Source organism: Colletotrichum acutatum (assembly GCF_030867785.1).
Source record: "Colletotrichum acutatum strain CBS 112980 chromosome Unknown BDZ83scaffold_74, whole genome shotgun sequence".
NCBI lineage: Eukaryota > Fungi > Ascomycota > Sordariomycetes > Glomerellales > Glomerellaceae > Colletotrichum > Colletotrichum acutatum.
This window is the reverse complement of record NW_026849068.1, coordinates 1-25,711: the sequence shown is the minus strand read 5'-3', so window position 1 is coordinate 25,711 and position 25,711 is coordinate 1. Positions and strand designations below refer to the sequence as shown.

Genomic DNA, 25,711 nt, shown 5'->3' with positions numbered 1-25,711 from the left:
TAGCGAGTTTCATAGCCATAGGCCAGGCTTTAAGCACCGCTCGTCATGTCGCTCACATTGCCCGAGCGATCCCAGGGATAGAAAGCGAGCTGCGGTGGCTTCAAAATGAGGTCTGTGACGACGACAACATCAGAGCAACCTAATCATGTTGAAGACCTTGATAGCAGAAAGTTTGTTCGCTAACCTTGAACATGATACTATAGGTCGAAGCTTTAAAACTGATCGAAGCAGAACTCGCTAGGGCGGGAGTCATTGCCAACGATTCAAAATTCGAGACACTGTACCTAGAAAAGGCTATGCTTCAGCTTACAGAATCTACAACGAGCCTCGAAGAAATCCGAAAACGCTGCACTCGATCACCTAGTGCCGACGGCAAAGACAAGATCAAAAAGAGAGCATGGTTCTGGCTACAGGCTGAGCTCTCCGACTGTCGAAATAAAGCGCGAGACGCCAGAGAAAACCTCCAACTTGCGCTCCAATCAATCAATGCTCAATCTATCACGTAAGGCTGATGCCGTCAACTGAAAGATATAGGCGTTGAGAAGCTGAAAACCAAGTCGTAATCTAGGAAGCTCGTTTTGCAAATCGAGAGTCTGAGCATGCAGATGGTTCCGAATGTACAACGGCTTGAAAGCTCTACAGGTACTGGAGACGCTCCGGAGAGCCCGACATATAAAGATGAGAGGTCACCACTCCTTGGTGAAGACTCAGCAGCACTCCAAGATGACAAAACTCTACAAGCTGTAGCTGTGAGACAAACCCAACAAGCCTTATCGAACCCTCAAGCATCAGCAACCGCTGGAGTATCAACCCATCAGGCCACGAATGTTGTTTCGAGTATCTTTAACCAAACATCAGGCCTTCTGCAAGACCGGTGCCCAATTCCATGTTGCTGTCGGTGCCATGCTTCGAAGCCAGTCTCGTATACTCCCACGAGATGGGCTCGAAGCCTAGTGGGCAGTCTCAATCTCAGTTTCAACCGTCAATTAACTTTCCAAAACAACACGAAATGCACTGAGGATAGCTGCAAGAACAGAGCAGGAACATCGATAATAGTCGAGTATCAGTTCCCGCTTTGGCTATGTTCCAGAGCAGTCCAAATGCAGACCTTGGTGGGCGTTACGACTGGGCTGCGAGTGTCACTTAGACCTGCTAGGGTTCTCCCTTTTAGTTCGAGTTTCTGGCGTTTGATTGATTCTGATTGTTCTGAGAGCTCAAAAGTAACAGTCCAACAGTGGATGTTACATCATGGAAATGTGTTTCCAGGTGACGCGAGCCCTAACGGCGTGACTGCCTTGGAGGTAGGTCTCGCAGCAGCCGTTTCTACTCGCACGCGTATGATTGACGAAACAAACAGTGGGTCATAGGTCAAGGAACAACCGATGTATTTCTCTACTTGTTCCAGATCTGGGAAGACCAGATACTGAATGGAAATTACGATGAGTAAGTTTGTCACTGCATCACTAGGCTCTGACGAGTAGCTACTTACATGTTGTCAATACTGTTGTAGCTCTTGGTTTTATGAGGCGCACGATAAGATTGCGAACACGGCTTCTCTACCCGAACAGAAAATGCAAGTGCTCACTCGAATTTTGTCTGCTGGTAAATGGACCGTGAATGCCAGTCAGACCCCGCTGCATGATGCCCTTTGCAGGGGTGATTTCGACGCTGCGTTCCGAGCTGCCAAAGATTTCAGTTGGGCCCTCAATCAGCGGAACTACGAAGGCAACACGCCGTTACACATCGCTGCAACACAAGGTCATCTCAATAGCGTCAAAAATCTCGTGCAATTAGGTTGTGATATCAACGAGGCCAACTGGACGGGTCGTACAGCTCTAATGCTTGCTTCTAAAGGCGGCCATATACTCACGGTGCAATACCTGATTGATGCTGGTAGCTGGGTTAATGCCACTGACAGAGGGGGCGATACTGCGATGATGGTTGCTGCCACGGCGGGGCACAACAATCTAGCCGCAATCATTCAATCTCTAATCCGTGCGGGAGCATCAGTAAACATTACTGACCAACAAGGGTTTCATGCCATCCATCATCTTACTTCGTCTTACAACAAAGGCCGTGTCATTCGAGAGAGCTTAAGAGTCCTTATGGAAGCCGGCGCTGACATCGAATCCCGAAATCGTCCTGGGAGAACTCCGCTCTTGGTCTCGATTCAGAGCGGAGATCGCAGAGGTACGCAATGCCTGATTGAGGCAGGAGCCAAGACGACATACGTAACACGCGATGGTTGGGGCTTGCTTCACGAAGCAGCTTTATATGGAACCACGAAGACGCTTCGATACCTTTCAACTCTTAACTTACAGACTATAAACACGGGTTTGCGTACCGGCGACGGAGAAACGCCTTGGGATTACTTGGTTTTCTCAATTCATGCGCAGGATTGGCAACGTGCAGGGACCTTAACGCTGACCTCAAAACGACAAGAAGCGTTTGTCTCATTGTTCAGATCAATCAGGGATAGAAATTTGACGCTTGATATAGAGCGGCTGGATTGGCTACTACAATATTTGAAAGATAGGGATCGACGAGGCGCCATAGCTGCATTGAGCCCTCTGATCAAGCAAAAAGAAGATTGGAAGCGATGGGAAATTCTTGGTACATATAAAGCCATCGGCTTACAGGTCCGAGAAGAGATGTGGGAGGCAGCAGTTGAGTCTGTTGAAGAGGTTATCGACTGCTTGCGAGAAAGAATGGCCACATCCCCGTGCGACAGCGAATCGTACTACGATCCAATTACTCATACCATATACCGAGCCAGAGAACTTGTATGATTTTCAAGCTATCACGGCCGGATTCCAACATGATGGATGGGAAGGCACAGCCACTGAATGATGGATTATGAGCTGACACATTTGAATGAAAGTCGCGGAAGCGACTTTTGACGTAAGCAGGGGACCTATACGGGGATAAGATGAGTTTCTTCAATCCAACACTCGTTCAAGTTGTAAAGCCGCAAATAAGTTGAATATCTAATGGGGAGCACAAACCACCCCGATCGTAAACTCACCACTATCTTTACTAATTGCAAGTCGCGGTGACTTGCCAAAACATTCCTTATTCTGCATTTGCTAGAAGCTTCTGGGTAGAATAAAAAGGCCTCCACAATACTCTCAACGTAGATCCCGTCGTAGCCAGATCCATTTGAGCGTGTAGGTTGAATTGCTGATTCAGTTCAGGGTTGCTCTATGCCTACGAGAGCTCGTCAACGGCAATGCCCGAGAAAGCAGGCTATCAACCACTACCAAACGATACCTCCGCCTGTCATCAAATATTATGACGCTCAGAAACAGAGAGTATTCAATAGGTATTCCCCAACTGCCATGGCATGCATCGTCCTTGACCACCAAGTCCCCACTCAGGTGTCCACCATCCATTGTCCATGCCTCCGGCCACGCACCTCGAGAGCCATTGATCCACCCAACACGTTTTCGAACGAACCATCTTTATCCCTTTCACACACCTCCTCCATATCCCCGGTCTCAGAGTCCCAACGCAACTGGCCCTAATGCCACTAACCCCAAGCTAACCCCAGCACTTTCCATTCCCTCGGGCCTTGGCACGCGGGGCTCCATTTCCCCATTTCCACAGTTTGGGTGCTGTGGGTTGCTGCTCACACTCCAGTTGCAGTGGCTGACCAACTCCAACCTCTCCAGTGGCGGCGGGTGGTGGTGCTTCGTGGGTTTGACTGACTCTTGTCCTCGCACGCTATCTCCTGCTTATCCTCCAGACGGCTTGTCTCATCGAACCCCCCCTGCCCTTATCCATTCCCATCGACCGCCTCTTTCTTTCTTCTCCCTTCGGATCCTAAATCTAACCCCCGAGAACCCCGCGTTTGCTGCCCAGAAACGCGGCTCCGACTTGTTGGAATCTGTCGCAATCTGGTTTCTTCCCCATGTGTCGTTTCCCCAGCTATCCTCTAAAACGCACCGGATCTCAAATGTTGCCCCCGCTGGTCCAGTTACCCCGGATTCGGGGATCACTCGTAGAAAGGCCCTTTGCGTGGGGTATCAACGATGCAACAGTCTTGAAAAGTTCATAAATACCACGTTCCTGCTGGTTGTCCAACACTTCGGGTTGGTTGACAACGAGAAGCAAGAGGCTGTGACTCCATCCTCGTTTATGCTTATTTCTTAGACCGCAACTCTCTTCACCGCAGAGTTTAGCCCCGCCGATCCCTCTTTTTTCTGACAACCCCCCATCCCCGAGAAGCAGACTTTGCTAGGCGCACAATCCGGCCCGAGCACGACATCAATATCAGCAAAATCTACAATGGGTGCGAGCGAGAAGCGTTCACCTTCGGTGGAGCGCGAAGAGCATGCCATCCATACCGTTGACAGCGTGATTATGGACGAGAAGCCCATCCCTCAGGATGAAGAGAACCGCGACTGGACCGGGTCCGCAAAGAAAACCGACCCGGAAGAGATCAAGCTGGTGCGGAAGCTAGATTGGCGGATCATGGTAAGTTTTCAATACCTCTTGATAACACAGATGCTCGTTCATTATCTAACAACTTCTTCAAACAGCCGACACTGTGTATCATGTACTTCTTGAGTACGATTCCCCGCTCGATATTCCATCATCATCAGATTACCTGACTGACCAATCAGACTACGTCGATCGTAATGCCATTGCTCAGGCACGACTGAACAACTTGGAGAAGGATTTGGGCATGTCAGGAACAGAGTTCAACACCACAGTTTCAATGTAAGACGCGAGGCTCGGGCAATGAACAAAGCAGGAGAACCCCGCTTAACAACTTCATAGTCTCTTTGTGGGCTACGTCCTCATGCAGATTCCGTCCAATATGTTGATCACCAGGATTCAACCCGGCATGTATATGAGCGCCTGGATGTTGATCTGGGCTGTCGTCTCAGGTATGAAATCTGTCAGATCATAACGTGGTCATCAAGCCTAACAGACATCTAGGTTGCACGGCACTTGTTCAGAACTACGGAGGTCTTGTTGCTTGCAGATTCTTCCTCGGCATCACTGAAGCTCCCGTAAGTCACATCATTTAGCGTCGGGCTATGGAGTCTCTCACTTACACGGCATAGTTCTACCCGGGCGCAACCTACATGCTATCAATCTTCTACACCCGTAAAGGTCAGCCCCCTCCTCCCTCTCTATCCAACCTCTAACTAGATCCGCCAACTAATACCCCGCCACAGAGGTCGCCTCCCGTATCGCCCTCCTCTACTGCGCCCAAATCCTCGCAACAGGCCTCTCCTCCCTCATCGCTGCCGGCATCTTCGCCGGCATGGACGGCCTCAACGGCATCGCAGGCTGGCGCTGGCTCTTCATCGTCGAGGGCGCCGCCACCGGCCTCGTCGCCCTCTTCGGCTTCTGGCTCCTCCCCAACACGCCCCTGACGACGCGCTGGCTCAACGACCGCGAGCGCGAGCTCGCACACTCCCGCATGGAGAAGGATAAGCTGTCCGACTCGGATGATAAGAAGGCCTCGGCTATGGATGGATTGAAGCAGGCCGTGAGGGATAAGAGGACGTGGTTGTTCTGTTTAATGCAGAATTTCCATTTGAGTGCCTGCAGTTTCAACTCCTTCTTCCCCGTATGTCTCTCTTCTCCTATTGCGGTTGGTAGATGCACAGCTAACGGAAAGCAGACTGTCGTCAAGACTCTCGGTTTCAACACGACCATCACCCTCGTCATGACCTGCCCGCCCTTCATCTTCGCCGGTGCCGCGGGCATCTTGTTCGGCTGGAGCTCCGGTAGACTTCACGAGAGAACATGGCACATCACAGTCGGCCTCGGCGTCGCCATTCTCGGCTTCGTAGTGGCGGCCTCCACGCTCAACACAGCGGCACGATACGTTGCCTGCTTCATCTTCCCCATGGGAGCCTATGCGGGTTAGTACTTGTTATCGCTCTTCCATGCTTAGACATTTTGCTGATTCTCCATGCAGTGAACTCCGTCATCATTGGCTGGGCGTCTTCGACGCTATCACAGACAAAGGAGAAGAAGGCAGTCGTCCTCGCCATGACCAATGTCGGCGGCCAGATTGGCTACATCTACGGTGCCTACCTCTGGCCCAAGAGCGACGAGCCCCGCTACGCCATTGGCTTCGGTGCCTCCGCTGGCTTCGCTTTGCTCTCGATCCTCTGCGCGTGGTGGATTCGTGTCTTGCTTGTCAGGGAGAACCGGAGGATTCGTGCTTCCACCTCGGAGAATGTGAACTTATACGGGTACTAGGTGGCCCAAGGAGGGTCTGAATCTATCAACACGGGAGCTTGACGGTGTTTTTATATTTATTTTATGTGGATGAACCAGCCAATGTAGCTGCTAGGCCTACAGGGAGCCATGCTGCCATCTTGAGTGAGGCGAGTAAGCTTGAGATATTAAAACGGGGGAATAGACATAAGATTATTCACTGCAATACGCGGTCAATATAAGGACATATGTGAGATCTGCTATCTGTGAGTAAAATATTGCAGTCCTACAGGCCTAGTGCTTCTAGGTAAAGGTAGTTTCCATGTCAGTAACCTTATACGCAAACACACATCACATTCAATGTGCATGGTATCAGCGGTATCACTGGTCATGTAGGTAGCCATGCATCGTCAAGACCACAATGCGTGTGCCTTTCCAATTCGTATAGAGTAAGTAGATCAACGCAACCTGTATGGGAGACTAGTAGTTTAGGTGAATATGCTGTTCCTACCTATGAGGAAGTCCACGACAAACCTTCAAACACTCAACACAGAGTATTCACCTCGACCACAAGCTTTGTAAACAGCCATCTTTAACGCATGACCGACGTTGGAGCTTGATAATTCTATCGACTGGACTAAATTCAGAGGCTGATGGCTCCTTTACAGTGATGAGTCGCTTCTATGACAGCACCGGGCACAGAATCTTTTCTCCTAGAGCGGCCTTGGATTTCACAAGTCATCAGGCTTTAGTTGGCGGTATTGTTCAATTACTATGATGTATCCAAATCTCAGCTAAGTCGAACGTTATGGAAAGCTGATAGGGTTTGGCTTAAAGTGGCACTACATACCTATGGGAAAGTCGTTAGAAACCCATAAATTATTCATCCTAGAGATCTCATATTCGACGTTGCCCGTCTATCCGACATGAGTCTTATAGCTTCGGACAGGGCAGCGTCTACCTTGAAGTCAGACACTGGTTCGTCTAAGAGCGCTTGAGTGGTACGGCGACGACATGTATCCCAGTACGAGTTCCTCACTTACGTTACCCATACGTGTCGAACAAGGTACGCAGTTTCAACGAATCGATAGTCATCTTACAAGAACAGGAAGCTTCTCTACTTGTTTCATCTTCTACACTATCCATCTCCGAGGTATTAGAAGTCCTATGCGGCTGATACGTTTCACATCAATAAATTTCACAAGAGCGACCTGACCATCCAATTACCTACAGTAATACAACCATCTCGAAGCAATGAAAGCAGGCCGCCGTGACGTATTGATAGAAATCCTCACTCTAAAAGACAAGTAGGCTTGAACAAATGAGACGATACGAAAAGTGCAATGAACTGATCATGTGACGTTCCATGAGTCTGAACTTGAGTTATGAGTGGCATCATCTGCCACAGTTGAATCAAGGGTCCCGCCATCTCGATCGTTGAGCCGGCTTATCGGGTGCAATTTACTGCCCGCTAGTAACTGGATAGCCGTGATCTTGCTCTGTTTCAGGCCTAAACTTCAGAATGGCTGATGGGCGAGTTGTCAAGCATGACGACAAAGGTTAACTGATATGACGTTAAACCTTGATATCCTCCATCGAGGCTGTCGAGAGCGGCACGACTCATGCCGCTGAAAGAACGCACCGGCCAAGGACAAGGCGTCTCTGCGTGTACCTGAGTGGGTGGTTTAACCAGTTTCTCTACACAGACACTATTTACCTTACGGGGCGGGCCGGACGTGGTCTGGAGAAAGGCATTACCTTATTCATATGTCTTGAAACCAGGTTTTCAGGGGCGCTTGCTGCGTTTTGCCACGAATGATATACAGGCCGAGGTTTCCGAGCACATGCACAATCAGCCATCGCACGACTCGATCGTTAAACGCCCCTTTGGGACAGCATCAGCCTTGACCCATCTGAACAGCTTGCCGTTACCAAGTTGCGGGGGCGGAGCTCGAGTGGTTCGGATGGTCCTTGCTTGTCTTTAGTGTAGATGTAGACCCGTGATGAGGCCTATGTCCGATCAGGTCCGGGCCCGGGGTAAGCACAATCTTAGCTCCGGATGATTATCTGGGGTCGTTGATAGGCTTTCCATCTGCTGCGAGATTGCCAACATCAATATGACTTAGGTAGAGTAGGGCGTGTACATGAAAGTGAAGAAGGTTGAGTCTAGGGCAATGGCAAAAAGTCTGCACGTGAATTCCGAGGCTGTTGATGCAGTCGACTGATTGTCAAACATAGCAGAAACTTAATGGTCAATCTGCTAAGACCACGCTGCTGCTGATGCGCAGTGCAGGTTTTTATTCAGGATCATCATCCGTTGTCAATGGTGGGGAGAAGCTTCTGCCAAAGGGAAGAAGCCTGGGATGGTCGCCCTAGTCCTAATAGGGGAGTACTGTTGGCTGTGAGAGTCCGGGTCATCGTCGGATCTCATCAAGGGCAGTACTGGAGCGGGTGTGACTTTGTCAGACAGGGGACTCTGAGTGATGCCGGGAAAAGACGGAGGTCGGCAGTGTCTTCCTCTCTGAGCGTTGTGGAGGGATGGGCGTGTGATCGGGGCGATCCCGGAGTCCGACAGAAAGCTATAAAAATGATTTGGTCCGACTGGATGCCAGATCACCAAGAGCCGGGGTTTTCAGGCTCAGGCTGACGCACAGTTCCAAGAGAGAGAGAGGGAGCGGGTGTAGTGCGGGTTGCAGGGCCGAGCAGAGCTAGATATGGTGGACTGGGCTCGGCGGGGTGTGGTTTTTACGGGCAGTGCGTTTCTCGCGTTGCGCAGCGTCTGCTTGGCTGCGTGAACGGTGAAGGGCGGTACGTAAGATTTGACTGTGGGGGTTGCCTCTAATGCTGATGAGCGTTGCCTTGTTGGGGCAAAGTGATTTGACGAGTTTGACGAGTCGCGTTGATTAGTGTTTCCTATCCCGTTTTCGAATTCGCGTTCGTATTGTGGATACGGCAGACATATTAACAGAGGAGCCAGCACAATCTCGACAGGAGGTATTGTACACCGTAAGCTAGTTGGCATGCACGCTCGAGGCAAGATCAGGCGTCCAAAACACCATGGGTCAACAGCTTTGTTGAAATGACTGCTGCCGCTGTTAGGTGACTATTCAATCTGGATTGGAAGTTGAGAGACGCTGTTGCGTCTTTGCATCGATATTTGGTGACAATTGGGACTGGATGATGGATGCCTTCATCCTTGTACTTCGCGAAGTTGCTGCCGCCTGCCACCTGTGAATAGCCGCCACTTGGGGTGGTCGCATCGGTGTGATGATGCGCCAAGTTTGGCACTTGGGGTTGCTAATGGAACACATGGCGGACAGTAGCGACGGATCCGGGGTACCGGTATTGGGTCGTGATCGCGTGTATCCTTTTGTTCAAGCGTCACCACACGCATCGGGAAATCATATGCCTCGGCCCATCGTGATCCAACACTACCAATATCGATCTCAGCCGCCGACATCTATCTAAATCGGCCAAAATTCCGACGGGTGGTGGAACCCCGAGACCACGGAGCCGTCATGAGTTGTCGGGAAGAGGCGCCCGTGACGATATGGATGATGCAAGGCAAGTGGCGGGGTCGGACTCGGTGTTCGTCCCCGAAGGTGGGATATTGGGTGCTGCTGAAGCCTCAAGGTGAGGGCTGTTCCTCGAGAGCTTTCTAGACCACTTCCTGATTTCCTATTCCGCTCGTCTGGTGTGTGCGAGGGTGGGAGGCTTTTGCGAACGAAGGTCCTGGCTTGTGGCTACCTACTTTAGCCTTGACGTGGTAGGCCGTCAAACGTCGCTTAGGACGAAAGTTAGATGGTCGTGTGGTGCTGAGAGTCGGGACGAGTCAGCAGACAGACGACGGCCTCTGAGCTCTGAGGGGCAACTCGAAAGTCTGAAGATCTAAAAGTCTGTTGTTTACTCCTTCAGTGGTGAGACTGCGCTAAGACGTTGTCTCGCGGCGACTGCTGTTGGTAGTCTGGCGTTGCTGCGCTGCCGTCATGCCGTGTGGATTGTGTGACCCGGTGAAGAGTACAAGGGGAAGAATGTGCCGTGAATCTCGGAGTACTGGTGCAGCCCGCCCGGTAGGCCATGACGGTCGGAGTGGATGACTCCAGTCGGAACCGGGAGACAGATCTCGGACGAAGCTGATTAATCTAATCTAGACGAGACTACTGTGCGGAGTATTCGTAGTCTGTATGGCGCTGAAGGCTAGGAAGTATTGTTTTTTTTTCTTGTTCAAAGTCTGTGATGCTGAAGCGCCAACTGACCCTTGGGCCCCGAGCCGATGGGCGAGGCATGTGTGAATCCGAGCGATGCAGATCTGGCGGACAGGTTTGCGGTTTGGCGGCGGGCCAGGGCCCAGGGGTGGGTGCGTTTGCCGTAAATCGTCGTATATCGGCTGTGCTGATCGCCCAGTTGGAACGGGCTGCGACGTGGCCAGGATCGGGTCAAGGCGCATGTTTTCCGAAGAGTGCGTGAAGATATTGGCCCTTCAGAATTTGAACCAGAGGTCTGTCGTTCTGCTGTATTGACAAGATTAGACACTGGCGTACTATCATGCCGGAGCACGGTGATGGGTATGTCTGATAAACAGAAGGCTTACTGCGACGTTCAAGCTCCATAGTGATTGGTAACAGAGGGTGCTCCAACTGGTGCGTGTAAGATTGGATTGGCGATAATGAAATCAATGGTGACAAGAATTTCTCAAGCGTCTCGGTGACCGGTGACGGCTGGCGAGTCCCGGCAGGCGCAGGAGCAGGTGTACCATGTGGGTCCAGTCGGGGGAAAACAGGAGCCACCTCACATCGCCAGGCTCACCTGCGGACCTGCCGCCTGCGGGTTGTCGGGGTGCTCGAAGAACCCGAGACAGGCAAGCACCACGCTGCTGTGGCTGCCTCGCTTGCGGCTCGTTGGCGACCACCCCTTTTTTGTGGTCAAGCGAGCGGTACGTATCGATGAGTGGCGCCCTTCTAGCTCCATGTCAAATTTCCAATTGGACGACGAGCGGGTCTTGCTGCTTCTTTAATGGGCCATGTTGGGTATACGTACTCTGTGACTGGGGCCGCCCGAGGGAGCGGGAACTTGTGAACTCTGGCAATCTGGGAAAGAAGTCACTTTGCGGGCGAGAGAAGGCAGCTGCTCGTCCAATTGGCAACCTCGATTCACGAATCGACAGAATGAGAAGAGAAAGTTACGAATGCCGCAGGAGCCCAACAGGGAATGCTCCCTCCTTTCTCAGTGGCCCCAGTGGACATCAATTTTTGGCTGGTGCTCCGCTCGTATGAACATCCGTAAATCGAACAGGGCCAAGACTCAAGACTCGCCCGCTACTGCAATGCTGACTGTCAACGAACTGCAAATTGTCTGCTTTGGCAAGACTCAATGTACGTACCTCAACCATATGGAAAAAGGAGTCTTGATCGCACCCGATAGCAGGGCTGTGCCAGTCTTTCGTGCCATCCATCCAACCTGTCGTGGACACGGTACCTACACACACCCTCAATCAACGGAACCTTCTCTCACCTTGTTGTCGGTACAGTTTGAGCTGCCTCATTGGATAGCTATCGGGCTGATAGGGCGTTTCGAGGGGCAACCCAGGTCAGTCACGCTGTGCCTTCCATGATGTTGGGACATGGAAGGGGAACAAGCTCAAACTGAAGCTTGCTTACAAAATACTTGTGATACCGGTACTCATAGAGTTCAGGGTGACAGGGTGGGCAGTCTTGGACGGAGAGTTGGGGTTTCGAGAGTGCGAGATGGCACATGCTTCAGGCTTCTACGAATAAACCTGTGCTTCGTTGGTTGTTGCCCTATTTGCGCCATGGATATCCGTGATGAGGTGAGATTGGCAAGCCCACACAGCCTTACTTTGCTGCTGGCAATGGGTTGCTGTTGTTGGTGTTATCCGACATGACATGTCAATTGTGCCCCAGGATTGGATGCAGCCTGCAGCAGCTGCTGTGCCCGTATGCAATTGCAACTGCAACTGCAGGGAAACGGTAGCCCGTTGACGGCGTGTTACAGTCCCGAATGGAGGGCTAGACTCCCTGACGTCTCTGTCTCTCGATCTGCTACCCAAATGGTATTGCTTGCGCCGGGAACGGGCAGTTGGTATCATGGCCTCGGGAATTGACAAGATGCCGATAGGGACCATGGATCCAGTCTCGCAGGGCATTGTTCCGAGCCCCTGCTGCGATTTGATTGTTGGATCTTGGTGTGACAGAGAGACATGCAGACGTTTCTTTCTCTCTCCCTTTTTCGTTTGGGCTGGTGAGACGGAGTACCAAGACCCTGTGTTTCCTGACTTGCCTGTACTCCGTATGTAGGTGCTAGTTTGGAGTGGATCGAAAAAAATCAACTGTGTACCATTAATATCGGACTTGGAATGTCTTACGGCCGACTTTACGGTCTTGTGTCCGATTTTCAATGTCAGCACTGCAGACGTTGTAAAATAGATATTGCGGACTGCATGTGGCGGTAAAAGCTTCTTGAATATGGTTAAGGTATGGTTGTTTGTTGGTCCCGCTCGAGGAAAACCCCCGCATATCAGGTGAACGGGGCGGCTATGAGTCTATGAGCCTAGAGTTCGTCATATACTCTGCGCCGTACAGGCTGGACCCTGACTCTCGGTAATGGTGAGAAGTCTCGTGGTGTATGTAAAGCTGGCGCTGAACAGCTACTGAGAATGGCGAGCTTGGTGTTTCTCAGCGCCGGCTATGTTGGACCGAATAACACGTGGCAGCGGACCAATTTTGACGGTGCTTATGCCCCTGCTCGCGGAGTTTGGACGCTGGCAAATGTGCTCAAATGGTCAGAGTCATCTGCCAAGTCGAGGCTGAAGTAGGTGATGGAGTAATGTTGAGCAAAAGTCCGCAAACTTCAAAGTCTTTGCGCAGTAAACGCATCCGCACCTGCTTGATTTGCATCTGCCACAGGGTGCCGACCGTCGATTCGGCGGACGTAGTGGGTTCTTCCCGGCGGATTAGCACCACGCCTTCCATGGGACTTTACCGTAGGTACGGAGTACTGCGAAGTGTACCTGCACATTTTCACATTTCAACAGTGTGAGAAAGAGAAGGAGCGAAAAGCTAGAGAAGGGAGCTAGGGGTTCTGGAGACTTTGTGGGTCCCGTCGAGCGCGTCATCCTCGCTAGGTACGGGAAGGAACCTCAGAGACCTGAGTGAGAATTGAAAAGAGGTACGGCGGTACTGCAGTACGTGCCTCGTATCTTTGGGCTGCAAGCTTCGTATCTTTTTGTTATGTTGCCGCGTGGGAAGGTACATCACTCAAAGCACTTTCCCTTCCACCCCATCCATCTGGCATCTGGGCCATGCCAAGCGAGAAGGTCCTGCAATCGTATCCTTGCCGGGTAGGTACGTACTGGCGAATTTCCTGCACGCCAGCGGACATCCTTTTCGGGACGTTTCGATTTTCTGACCGTGGCCCCATTCGACCTGGAGACTTTTCGGTGCCTTCTGCGGAGGGTAGGTAGTCTGTCTGGTCTTTGCCTTGCGGAAGTACCTACCTTACCTGGGGTGGGGGGTGTGCATTTTTTGTTTTATTTTATTCCATCTGCTCTGTTTTGTTATTATCCAATATTCTTCTTCTGGTTAAACTGGAAAGCATCTACTCATTTGCCTGCCCCATGCTTACCCTCCCGGCCCAGCTCCAATCCGTCCCATCTTTCCCACCGGGACGTGCTCCTTGACGCTGTGTGTACTTCGTCCGCAGTAAGGCACCTCACTTGCCTTTCATCCTGATCACCCCGAACTGCTGGGATCTTCCTTTTTAATTCTCGCAGCCCTCCCACCATAACCTTCATCTGAGGTGCTTCTTCTACCCCTTCCTCTTCCGTCACCTTCAACGTCTTCTCTCCTTTCCTCCTCACTTCCTTTTTTTATTTTTCCGCGTCGGTCCTTTAATCAATACTCTCTCCGCCAGTCTGCCTGTCTGGTTGGACCCTTAGTACCTAATACCGAAGATAATCAAGTGACCGCGCCGTCGTGGGATCGACGTTGCGAAGAGAGCAAGAAGCAGCATCCTCGAATCTGTGCCGAGCGGGTGGTGACTTGTACACCCAGCAACACCAACGGCACTACCGACTAACAAGCGCAACTTCTCGATAATTTGGGATCGCGGTTGAGAGTGTCCCCTACGAATAGCCGCCAGTATGGCTTTCGCCGGGATGGCTTCTATTCCCAACTACGACAGCACGGCACAGACGTCTGGTGTTCCCATCAGCTCGGCCCGCAGCAACCACCATGAGGAGGAGGATATCGCTGCCGCCAACCAGAACACCGTCGACACCGCCGCCACATCCATTACCGAAGTAGCGGGGAGCGACAAGGCCGCCAAGAAGTCCCCAACCCCTTTCGACAGCGACAAGATCTCCGCTGAGGGTGAAGATGAGGATTCCGAGATGGAACGCCGCCACTCGTTGGTGCAGTCACTGGCCCGCAAGTACTCCCACGCCTCGGCCACCGGCACCGTGAGAGGGAACCCCTTCTTCGCCGATGAGACGTCGCCCTTGAACCCGAACTCGCCCGACTTCAACGGCCGTGCCTGGGCCCGTGCCATGGTCGACCTCGTCCAGCAGAACGGCGCTTCCTTCCGTACCTCTGGTGTCGCTTTCCAGAACCTCAACGTCTTTGGCTTCGGCCAGGCCACTGATTACCAAAAGGACGTCGGAAACATCTGGCTGAGTGTGGCTGGTCTTGCGCGTAAACTTACCGGTGGAGGTGGAAAGACCAGAATCGACATTCTTCGCAACTTTGACGGTCTTGTTCGCAAGGGCGAGATGTTGGTTGTCCTGGGTCCTCCTGGTTCTGGTTGCTCAACTTTCTTGAAGACTATCGCGGGTGAGACTAACGGTCTCTACACTGACGACAGCTCCTACTTCAACTACCAAGGTAAGTGGTGTCAATGTCCGAGATCAGGCTTGCAGGGGTTCACCGTGGCTGGCGTCGAGTTTCCTCCCTCGCCGCAAGACACTGCAACCGCCACCTGGTGTAACATCGTGTAAATTGTCAGGTGCTAACAGGGTCCAGGAATGACTTCCAAGGAGATGCACACCCAGCACCGTGGTGAGGCTATCTACACGGCCGAAGTGGACGTCCACTTTCCTCAATTATCTGTTGGTGACACTTTGACATTCGCCGCCCGCGCCCGTCAACCCCGCCAGCTTCCTGAGGGCATTAGCAGCAACGACTTCGCCCAGCACCTGAGAGACGTCGTTATGGCCATGTTCGGTATCTCGCACACCGTCAACACTCGCGTCGGTAACGAATACATCCGCGGTGTGTCGGGTGGTGAACGCAAACGTGTCACCATCGCCGAGGCTGCCCTTTCTGGAGCTCCTCTGCAATGCTGGGACAACAGTACCCGTGGTCTGGATTCTGCCAACGCCATTGAATTCTGCAAGACCCTTCGTCTGCAAACCGAGCTTTTCGACAGCACAGCTTGCGTATCCATCTACCAGGCTCCTCAGAGTGCCTATGACCTCTTCGATAAGGTTGCCGTCCTGTATGAGGGTCGCCAGATCTTCTTCGGCAAGGCCACTGATGCCCGGCAATATTTTATCGACCTTGGATACGATTGCCCCGCCCGTGCCACCACTCCCGATTTCCTGACTTCCATGACGAGTCCTCAGGAGCGTCACGTTCGCCCCGGCTGGGAGAACAAGGCACCCCGTACCCCTGACGAGTTTGCTACCGCCTGGAAGAACAGCGCCAACTACACCGCCCTGCAAGCTGAGATTGAAGAGTACAAGCAGACTCATCCCCTCAACGGTCCTGACGCCGTGGCTTTCCGTGCCTCGAAGAAGGCCCAGCAGGCCAAGGGCCAGCGCGCCAAGTCTCCCTTCACTTTGTCCTACGCCCAGCAGATCAAGCTTTGCCTGTGGCGTGGATGGAGACGTCTGATCGGTGATCCCAGCATCACTGTCGGTTCGCTCATTGGAAATGTTGTCATGGGTCTCATTATTGGAAGTGTCTTCTACAACTTGCAGCAGGACACCCAGAGTTTCTTCCAACGTGGTGCCCTCCTCTTCTTCGCCTTGCTCATGAACGCCTTCTCCAGTGCCCTCGAGGTAAGTTATAGAACCGTGTCGTTGAAAAGCTCTTCATAAGCTGACCTGAAATTAGATTCTGACCCTCTACGCTCAACGTCCGATTGTCGAAAAGCACTCCCGTTACGCCCTGTATCACCCATCTGCCGAAGCCGTTGCCTCCATGCTGTGCGACATGCCGTATAAGGTCATGAACACAATTGTCTTCAACCTGGTCCTCTACTTCATGACGAATCTGCGACGCGAGCCCGGGGCATTCTTCTTCTTCCTTCTGATGTCCTTCTTCACGGTCCTGACCATGTCAATGATTTTCCGAACCATTGCTTCGTCGTCTCGAACCCTGTCGCAAGCCATGGTACCTGCCGCCATTCTCATCCTGGATCTGGTCATCTTCACTGGCTTCGTCATTCCCATCGACTACATGTTGGATTGGTGCCGATGGCTCAATTACCTCGATCCTCTGGCATACTCTTTCGAGTCCCTCATCGTCAACGAATTCCACGGCCGCAACTTCGCCTGCTCTGAAAGCCAATTCGTCCCCCGCTCTGACGTTCCCGGCTACGCTAATCTCCCATCCGCCCAGCGTGTGTGCAGTGCCGTCGGTTCCGTTGCTGGTCTTGACTACGTGAACGGCGACGACTACGTTGGTTCCGGATTCCGCTACTCTTATGCCAACCGCTGGCGTAACTTCGGTATCCTCATCGCCTTCATGCTCTTCTTCCTGATGACATACATGGTCACAGCAGAGTTGGTCTCGGAGAAGAAGTCCAAGGGAGAAGTCCTGGTGTTCCGTCGTGGACACAAGCCCGCTGCTCTTAACGAGAAGCACACTGACGACCCTGAGGATATCCGCGTCGGACCCGTCACCACCGCCGACCGTGCCCGCATCAACGAGAAGAACGATGGTCTCATTGAGGAACAAAAGTCCACCTTCCACTGGAACGACGTTTGCTACGAGGTCCAAATCAAGAACGAGACGAGACGCATTCTGGACCACGTCGATGGCTGGGTCAAGCCTGGTACTTTGACTGCCCTCATGGGTGTGTCAGGTGCTGGCAAGACTACGCTTTTGGACTGCTTGGCTGACCGTACCTCTATGGGTGTCATCACTGGTGAAATGCTGGTTGATGGTTACCATCGCGACGCTTCTTTCCAGCGCAAGACTGGTTACGTACAACAGCAAGATTTGCACCTACAGACCACTACTGTCCGCGAGGCTCTCAACTTCTCTGCCCTCCTTCGTCAACCCGAACACGTCCCGAGACAGGAGAAGCTCGACTACGTTGAGGAGGTCATTAAGCTTTTGGATATGGAAGAATACGCCGATGCTGTGGTCGGTGTTCCTGGAGAAGGTCTTAACGTCGAGCAACGTAAGCGTTTGACTATCGGTGTCGAGCTCGTTGCGAAGCCTCCTTTGTTGCTCTTCGTTGATGAGCCCACGTCTGGTCTTGACTCACAAACTTCTTGGGCTATTCTCGACCTCTTGGAGAAGTTAACCAAGAGTGGTCAGGCCATTCTGTGCACCATTCACCAGCCTTCCGCCATGCTTTTCCAGCGTTTCGATCGTCTTCTTTTCCTCGCCAAGGGTGGCCGCACCGTTTACTTCGGCGACATTGGTGAGAACTCCAAGGTCATGACTTCCTACTTTGAGCGTATGAGCGGTATGACCTGCCCTCACGACGCCAACCCGGCCGAGTGGATGTTGGAGGTGATTGGTGCAGCTCCTGGATCACACACCGACGTCGACTGGCACCAGGCTTGGCGCAAGTCTGAGGAATTCCAAGGGGTCCAGGCCGAACTGCAGAGACTCAAGGACGAGCGCGGTGTCCAGACCCCTGCCACCCACGACAAGGGCAGCTACCGCGAATTTGCTGCCCCCTTTTTCGCCCAACTCAAGGAGGTTACCCACCGTGTCTTCCAACAGTACTGGAGAACCCCCTCGTACATCTACGCCAAGGCTGCGCTTTGCACACTGGTCGCTGCATTCATCGGTTTCGTTTTCTTCAAGGCACCTAATACCCAGCAGGGTCTTCAGAATCAGATGTTTGCCATCTTCAACTTGCTCACCGTCTTTGGCCAGCTCGTCCAGCAAACCATGCCTCACTTTGTCATTCAACGGTCCTTGTACGAAGTGCGAGAGCGGCCATCCAAGGTCTATGGCTGGAAGGTCTTCATGCTCAGCCAGATTATCGTCGAACTTCCCTGGAACACCCTCATGGCTGCTATTATGTACTTCTGTTGGTACTACCCCGTCGGCCTGTACCAGAACGCCATCCCCGCCGATCAGGTCACTGAGCGTGGTGCGCTGATGTTCCTGTACCTGCTCGTCTTCCTGCTGTTCACCTCGACCTTCACAGACTTCATTATCGCTGGATTCGAGACCGCCGAGGCTGGCGGCAACATTGCCAATTTGCTCTTCATGCTTTGCCTCATCTTCTGCGGTGTGCTCGCCAACCCCGACTCCATCCCCCGCTTCTGGATCTTCATGTATCGTGTATCGCCCTTCACGTACATTGTTTCAGGCATGTTATCCACGGCTGTCGCCAATACAGAGGTTGTCTGTGCGGCCAACGAGTTCCTCCACTTTGATCCTCCCTCGGGACAAAGCTGTAGAGTCTTCCTCGAGAACTACATCGCGGCTGCTGGCGGATACCTTCGCGAGCCCAACGCCACCACCGACTGCCAGTTCTGCACCATTCAGGACACTAACGTCTTCCTGGCGAGCGTCAAGAGCGACTACAACGACCGCTGGAGGAACTTTGGCATTGCCTGGGTCTACATCATCTTCAACATTTTTGCCGCCCTGGGCTTGTACTGGTTGGCGAGAGTGCCGAAGAAGGGTGGCCTCTTTGGCAAGAAGAAGACCGAGTAAGTGCGTCTTCGCAACAAAAGTTTTTCATTGTACGAAAAGGATGAGAAGAAAATGAGAGCAAATGGCACAAATGTGGGAGGGATCATGTGTGTACGGGCCAGCGAGCTGTTTAGAGAAAGGAGAGCTTGGGTGCGAACCTGAAGGAAGCGTTGTGATAGTCCGTCATCACAGATTGATATATCTGTGTGACATTTGCCCACCCTTTCTGGAGGGCTGGTTGGATATCCATGTCATGTGTACTTTGTTGATATCCTGCATTTGGGATGCTGTAGAGACAGTAAACTCCCCATCCTCCTTATCGTTACTCTTAATAGATACCTAGAAGTAAGATTTTCTGAACGAACGAGATTGTCCCTATATGTGACCTGTGCCAGGAGACGGATGATGCGTGTAGGATTGCCTGTGGAGGTGTCAAGAATGCAGTGAAGGCGACTAACTTTCCGCCGGAGCAAGATTATTCTGCCATTGGCCCCCACATGCCACATGAAGCGGCCAGTCTCATCTACAACCTCCGTGAAAGTTGGAGGGTGGAGAAGGAAATCTGCCTCGCCCTACTCCCTCCGCATGAGTTAAAAATGCAGTGTAAAGACTTTGAGCCTCGGGGCCCGAACCCCGAGAAGTGGAAATGCCTCGTCAGATTTGATGACTGACTTACCACTTGCCAGCCTTGAACGCTACTTAGGTACTTAGGTAGCGTGTATCACAGCTACCACTGACTGAGCGGCTGGGGTCTTGTTTCCTGGAGGTAAAAGTGGAGATTTTCATCATTATGGACGTTGATTAGGAGGCGACGATAGACCAAGGTTGACAACTTCACGTCATGCAGTCAGCAGTATCAGCTGTTCAAGGCCAGCCTGCTTTCTAAGCTGCGTTTCTTATGCTGCGGTTGGTTCAGGGCTGACTATAAGGCAGAACTAGAGTATGGTAGTATCCAGTGAATCTGTTGAAAGCTGAGAGGGTGTTGAAGTTGATTGTACTCGTCGAGAGCCAAGTTCATTCGGATGCAACATACAGATCGGTCGACAAGAGCTTGTTATCTTTTCAATGGTGGTATGCTTGCCTCGAAAGGTTTCTTCATAGGATGTGGTGGACTTAGTGAGGTGATGCCTACATATGCACATGTGCTCTTATGGCTTATCAAGGCTGAAGTGAGATACGGGGGTCAATCGCTTTGTAATGCCGGAGGATTCTGTATCACTTGAAAATTCCGATCATCTTGATCTGTTAGATGGTACAGAGCTCCCTTGGGGTGGCCAAAAATGCAGTGAATGTGATGTTTCATGTCCGACCCACACATTGTCGGCGCCCGATGTGGTTTAGCGACCTTGCCATGTGACCCATGCATCTATTCTCATTCGCTCAAGAAGACCCTCTTCTTTCTGTACCAGTCATGGGTATTCTAGAATAACCCCTAATTACATCGTGAAACACTTTGCACTCATCACAACCCCCTTCACTTGCTACACCCACCCTGCGCTCCAACAGTATACGTAGCCCCCCGGATATCATTCGACTCAGGCGTCCCCTTATCTTAACCGCGGGCATCCTCAATGATGAAAGTGCCTGCGAGGAAGTCGTTCAAGTTCGCCGAGGTGTTGATGCCACCGACGCGGTCGATGACGTGACATTGCTCGTTTTGGCAGCAGTATTGCGGCGTGCCTACGAAGCTGGGGCTGCCGCCAGTGATGGCGTCTGGGTCTCTGAAGATTTGAAAGGTTTTGCACATTTTGGCTTGTCTCTCGGCTGAAGTAGTAATCAGTTTATGGGTTGAGAGTGGTGATATTGTAGGTTACGTACTTAGGTCTCTGCTTGGTAAGACTGATGAGGCGACTAGGGTCGCGGTGATGAGAGGAAGAATGCAAATGCACTTCATGGTGGCGGTGATGCTATAAGTTCAAGTTTCAAAAGAGTGGCGTCAAAGATAGACTTAAGGGAATGACTTGTGGAACGGACTTGAGAAATGGACTTGAGAATGAAAGATAGACTTAAGAAGCGAGTATCACCTTCCATCGTGAGAAGGTCCAGTCAGGTGAGACTTGTCAATATAATCACTTTGTTCAAATCCTGAGATGCATCGTTGCCCCTTTGCTCGTAAGTCCGACGGCGTTCATCATCTGGAATTGTCATCTCATCCCAGCCCGCTTGGAAAGCTCGGATGATAGATCCGGCTCCGAGTCAGTTTACAGGGGGTTGTCGGCCAAGAAACCGACTCGTCTGCCTTCTAAAGACCTTCTGAAATCTTGATATTCGGAAAGTCGGAAGCGCGTGCTCAGTTAGAGATCAAGATAATGCACAAGAGATGATAATTATTCTATCTGCCTACCACGTTCCTGAGAAGCAGCTAAATTCTGCACGCCCACCACATTATCCGGTTCTAGACCTCTGATGAGAAACCCCCCAGAAAGCAAAGCCACGACGGTTCCAGAACGATGATAATGAGCTTTTGACTATCGTTGCAGATGCACATGTACGCCTGCGGATCTCATCATTGGAGGAACACTAACACGGGCGTTCTGGCCAGAGTTGACCACCTTTCCCCGGTTGGTTTACAAGCATCAGAGGATTGGTCTCCCACACTGTTTGACGTGTGTTATTCGATGTCATTGGTGCAAGATCTGGGGGACTGAATGCTTGTGTTCGTCTATTTTCTCTTGACGTGAGTGTCGCACAGGGTGCTGCAATTTCAGGATTTGGGGCCACGTGGAGAGTCTGGTAGGCTGAATTTGCCATGGCTTACCCTGATCGGCTGTGGCCGCCTTGGCCAGAAGTTTGAGCGATTTCATCTAAACAGAATTGAGTTGCCGTTCATCCGTGGGGACTTAGACTGCTGACTGGCATTGCAACAAAACGTCAAAGAGTCAAGAGCGCATTGGTCATGCCGTGTAAGGGACCGCATCCTGTGGAACAGCCACAGCACCACGGGCGATGCTGGACTACTGACTCAATTGCATACAAAGCTTGGGATTGGCTTTGAGAAATCTTCAGAAGCTGGCCACAGCATGAGTCGTTCGTAGCAAAGCATCTTCATTGCGAGTGGGGTTTGAGACTTGACTCCAAACTCCGACGGTTCGACCTAATCAAGCCATGAAGACCCTGGACGGATATGAAAACTAGTGGTTTACATATCAGTTTGTTGCTGAGTCAGTCTTATACTTACATGTCACCAGAACGTGTTCAAGTGTTTTGAGATGCGATGTAAGAAAGTGATCAGGTTACAACTGGCTTGGTCTCTGCAACCGGCTGTGTCGGATCCGTTTTCCCCTTCTTATGTTTGCACTGTTCTTGCAAGTGGTGTCAAGACCCTAGGCCGGGGTAGAAATTCAGTGAGCTTGAACGTCGACATGCGGTACCACTGGCGTTGTCAATGCCAGTAGACCCTCCATGTAGTGCTCCTCAACCGCTATGATCCTCTCTCGCCACACTTCGCTGCCAAGATGGTGGGGGATGGGAAGTATCCCAAATAGGGGGCATGGTTGAATGAGAAGCCCTTGGGGGGAGCTAAAGTTGCAGTGAAGAGTTGCCACATGCCGCCTGATATCGATCTGGCAACCCACGTTAGCGCCATCGATGCACGGCTAAGCGACATTCATGCGTATCTCAGTCAGGATGGACTGAGGCTCTGAAAATATTGTGGACAGGGTTGAGAGTCTGAGTCCAGTTTAGAAAGTCTGCTTTTGTGAACAACCAGAATTGTAGTAAAGCTATTTTGCTTTCTGTCCTGGGGCCTGGGATAACAACGTGATTTAAACCAATGACGACGATGGTCTTGATGGGCAAGGACACTCCATTCGTACTCTCTCCTACCGCGTGCATCTAGGAGTCCGGGGCAAGAAGGACGATACAGGAAGATTCTTCATCGAATATATCACACATTCTGTCTCAAGAATTCCTGATTGAGTATTTCCTCGATCACCATAGACTCTATGTAGAGAGACACATTCGTCATCAGATCTAGTCGTCAATCTTTAGAAAGCGCGCTCAATCATATAGATCTTCTAGAGAGTGACTTAGAGACAGAAGCTGGAGACATTGAACAAACTCCTGTCTATGAGATAAATGCACACTTCCATCTGATTGAGATGACTCCTAAAAGTCACTATATGCGCCTCCACCAATGACATACGGCTGATATTCTTTTTTAAGGGAATAGCTGGATCATTATCATGACAAAGTTGAGTGCTTCTAACTTCTCAGGCTAGATTTTCTCGACCAGATGGCATAAAATTCATAGAGAAGATCGGAGCTAGGCGATCAAGCAGATACAATAGACTTAGCAATCTCCTGAACCAAAGTCTTCATCTCATCGGTCGAGTGCTCCTTGAGGCCCAACAAATCGTTCTGCACGGTCTCATAGCCTGGCTTTGCCTCCTCCGTCTGCGAGGCCCGGATAATGTATCCCAGCCAAACCCACTCGTCAAAGACGCCCTCAGACAGAGCCTTGTCCGACTTCGCCTGCACGTCCGCTGTTTTCTCCTCTGAGATTGCCCAGCCGTCGGCACCCGTCACTGCCTGCGCGGCCTCCACGATCTCGCGCTTCGTCAACTTTCCGTCGTGGATGCGAACCGTCTGATTCTTCGTCGCGTTGGGGTTTCCTAGCACGGCGACGACAGCCTTTCCTACGGTCGAAAGCCTGGTCACGCTGATAGGAAATGAGCCCCCGTTGTAGATGGTGGCTTTTTTGCCGGCCACGTCAGCAATGAAGCCGACGTTCAGACCCCAGTCGAGGAAGAGGTTGTTGTAGATGAATGTATACGACAGGCCTGTCTCTGAGGCCCGCTTCTCTAGGAGGTCCTCAATCTTGACCTTGTCGACGAATACCGGCAGTGCACGGGCGAGGGGGTTCTGCAGGTCACTGCCGAACTCTGAAGGGATGAAACGGGTGACGCCCGCGTCGATGGCGGCCTCGATCACTGTCTCCTGGAGGGAGAGTCCAGCTGATCCAATCGTGCTGACGACGGCTTCTTGGCCCTTAAGCGCGTCCGCAATGGCGGTCTTTGATGTGAAGTCGACGGCGACCTCTTTGACTTTCGATGAGAGATCGGTGGGGAGCTTTCCTGTGGTGCGGGAGAGCACGGTCACTTCGAGACCGGCGTCGACGAGCTCTTTGAGGACAGCCGCGCCTAGGGAGCCAGCAGCCTAGTAGTTATGAGCAGCTGATCGAGTAGTGTTATCTTACAGTACTTACGCCGATGTGAGCAACACGAGTCAGAGAGGGCATGTTTGCGTTGGATATTTGACGTAGAAAAAGATGTGATGTCTAAGAATTTTAATCGAGTGGAATTTATTTCGGTTGAAGGGTGCCGTGCCGTTACTGTATGATGTATTGCTAAATAGGCCAGGAACAAGCGCGGACAACAGCTCTTATATATGAGTGGGAATAAAGGTTCCGAGTCATAACCTTACTATCGAAATTATTGATATGCCGCAAACGATCGTGGCGTTATTCGAGACGTGAAGCAGACCGGATGTATTTTGGCTCCGGGCTCGTAGGAGGCTTACAGCAAAACGGAAGCAAAATGTTTTTTTTAGCGCAGACGGACTAGAAAAGGCACCCCAACTCCGTCGAACAGAACCAAAGCAACTTGCATGCTGAAAAATCTCGAACTCAGAATGATCATAGCCGTCACGGGCAGAAACCCACCCTTTACTCATCGCGAGAAATTATGTTATCCCTAAAAGTGAGACTTCCCCCCTCTCCTCAGTCATGGGCGAACTTGCCTCTTCTGTTCTTTGCCAATATCTATCCCCATTCCAGACTAAGCGTAGTAAAGACTTGAAGACAGGGTTGTAACAGTAATGCTAGGAAACCACCTCCTTTATTACTGCTCCTGGGAGGGTCTCGTGAACAACACCTGTTGTGCGGCCGTAGTTAAAAACCCCGAAACGACGATACCATTGTATTCTCGGTATTTTTCTCAGTGTGTTCGTTGCCATCACTGTTGTTCAATGGTGTTCTGCAATCTATGCGAATGATGGTACAGTATTGCTGGAGCTGATCGCCGAACTCAAAGTGCCAAGATAATCCACCAACACATCATCATCCTTGTGCAGATCCTGCTGCACCCAAATGGACTGTATCGTATTCTTGACTGCTTGTATGCTTCGTATTCGAACATCTCTTTGGGTTCTTTCGATTAAGTTGATGATGCCGATCCTCTGTTCGTCACGTTGTGCCTCGCAAGCAAGAATCAGTAGAGGAAAGAAGTGCTCGCAGGTGCATGACTGAACAGGTCCCGCGAAAGCCGCCTCCACCAGAGCATCAAGGTTCGCAGGTGGCTCCCATGGGCTCTGCGAGGCTCGTACGAGATAAATTTGTGTCGCCATCTGGTATAGTTCAATAGCGAAGGCGGCCTCAGGGTCTGAAGCCGATGGTATGGCTGTTTTGACGGAGATATCTCGGACCCTTCCGCCAAGGTCCTTGAGTTGATTCTGGTAACTTTCGTCCTGACTTCGAGGATCCCGAGGATCTACTAGCGTGTCACAAACCTCGGAAAGCAGGTTGAGAATCGCATAAGTCGGATTCACAGGCGGTATGTTCTGCCAGGGCTATCAGGACGGAGTCATAGATAGTCATGAGAGAATGAACTCACGGGTCTATATCT

The 25,711-nt window shown here is 51.5% G+C and overlaps 6 protein-coding genes across 6 annotated transcripts; 3 read left to right on the top strand and 3 right to left on the bottom strand.

Moving 5' to 3' along the window:
* The first annotated feature begins 373 nt into the window (after positions 1-373).
* Positions 374-2,852, top strand: BDZ83DRAFT_412212 (ankyrin repeat-containing domain protein). Its single transcript, XM_060502919.1, has 4 exons — positions 374-502; positions 558-1,301; positions 1,358-1,443; positions 1,511-2,852. Exons 2-4 carry the CDS (start codon positions 600-602, stop codon positions 2,787-2,789), a joined length of 2,067 nt encoding a protein of 688 aa, XP_060362819.1. The 5' UTR covers positions 374-502; positions 558-599; the 3' UTR covers positions 2,790-2,852.
* Positions 2,853-4,287: 1,435 nt separating this feature from the next.
* Positions 4,288-6,225, top strand: BDZ83DRAFT_721123 (major facilitator superfamily transporter; the record flags this gene model as incomplete). The annotated part of the gene is made up of 9 exons (XM_060512348.1): positions 4,288-4,476; positions 4,542-4,569; positions 4,626-4,722; positions 4,783-4,892; positions 4,945-5,018; positions 5,073-5,121; positions 5,187-5,584; positions 5,639-5,882; positions 5,939-6,225. The coding sequence occupies 9 exons, from the start codon at positions 4,288-4,290 to the stop codon at positions 6,223-6,225; spliced, it is 1,476 nt and encodes a 491-aa protein (XP_060362818.1).
* An 8,116-nt stretch (positions 6,226-14,341) lies between these two features.
* On the top strand, positions 14,342-19,109 carry BDZ83DRAFT_582324 (ABC-2 type transporter-domain-containing protein; the record flags this gene model as incomplete). The annotated part of the gene is made up of 3 exons (XM_060505540.1): positions 14,342-15,080; positions 15,219-16,258; positions 16,314-19,109. The coding sequence occupies 3 exons, from the start codon at positions 14,342-14,344 to the stop codon at positions 19,107-19,109; spliced, it is 4,575 nt and encodes a 1,524-aa protein (XP_060362817.1).
* Positions 19,110-20,640: 1,531 nt separating this feature from the next.
* BDZ83DRAFT_754041 (uncharacterized protein) lies at positions 20,641-20,982 on the bottom strand (the record flags this gene model as incomplete). The annotated part of the gene is made up of 2 exons (XM_060514428.1): positions 20,641-20,852; positions 20,907-20,982. 2 exons carry the CDS (start codon positions 20,980-20,982, stop codon positions 20,641-20,643), a joined length of 288 nt encoding a protein of 95 aa, XP_060362816.1.
* A 2,170-nt stretch (positions 20,983-23,152) lies between these two features.
* BDZ83DRAFT_732340 (uncharacterized protein) lies at positions 23,153-24,426 on the bottom strand. The gene is made up of 2 exons (XM_060512894.1): positions 24,295-24,426; positions 23,153-24,245 (listed from the first exon to the last, which is right to left on the bottom strand). Exons 1-2 carry the CDS (start codon positions 24,325-24,327, stop codon positions 23,361-23,363), a joined length of 918 nt encoding a protein of 305 aa, XP_060362815.1. The 5' UTR covers positions 24,328-24,426; the 3' UTR covers positions 23,153-23,360.
* Positions 24,427-24,693: 267 nt separating this feature from the next.
* Positions 24,694-25,683, bottom strand: BDZ83DRAFT_782872 (uncharacterized protein; the record flags this gene model as incomplete). Its single annotated transcript, XM_060515570.1, has 2 exons — positions 24,694-25,486; positions 25,596-25,683. 2 exons carry the CDS (start codon positions 25,681-25,683, stop codon positions 25,071-25,073), a joined length of 504 nt encoding a protein of 167 aa, XP_060362814.1. The 3' UTR covers positions 24,694-25,070.
* Positions 25,684-25,711: the final 28 nt, after the last annotated feature.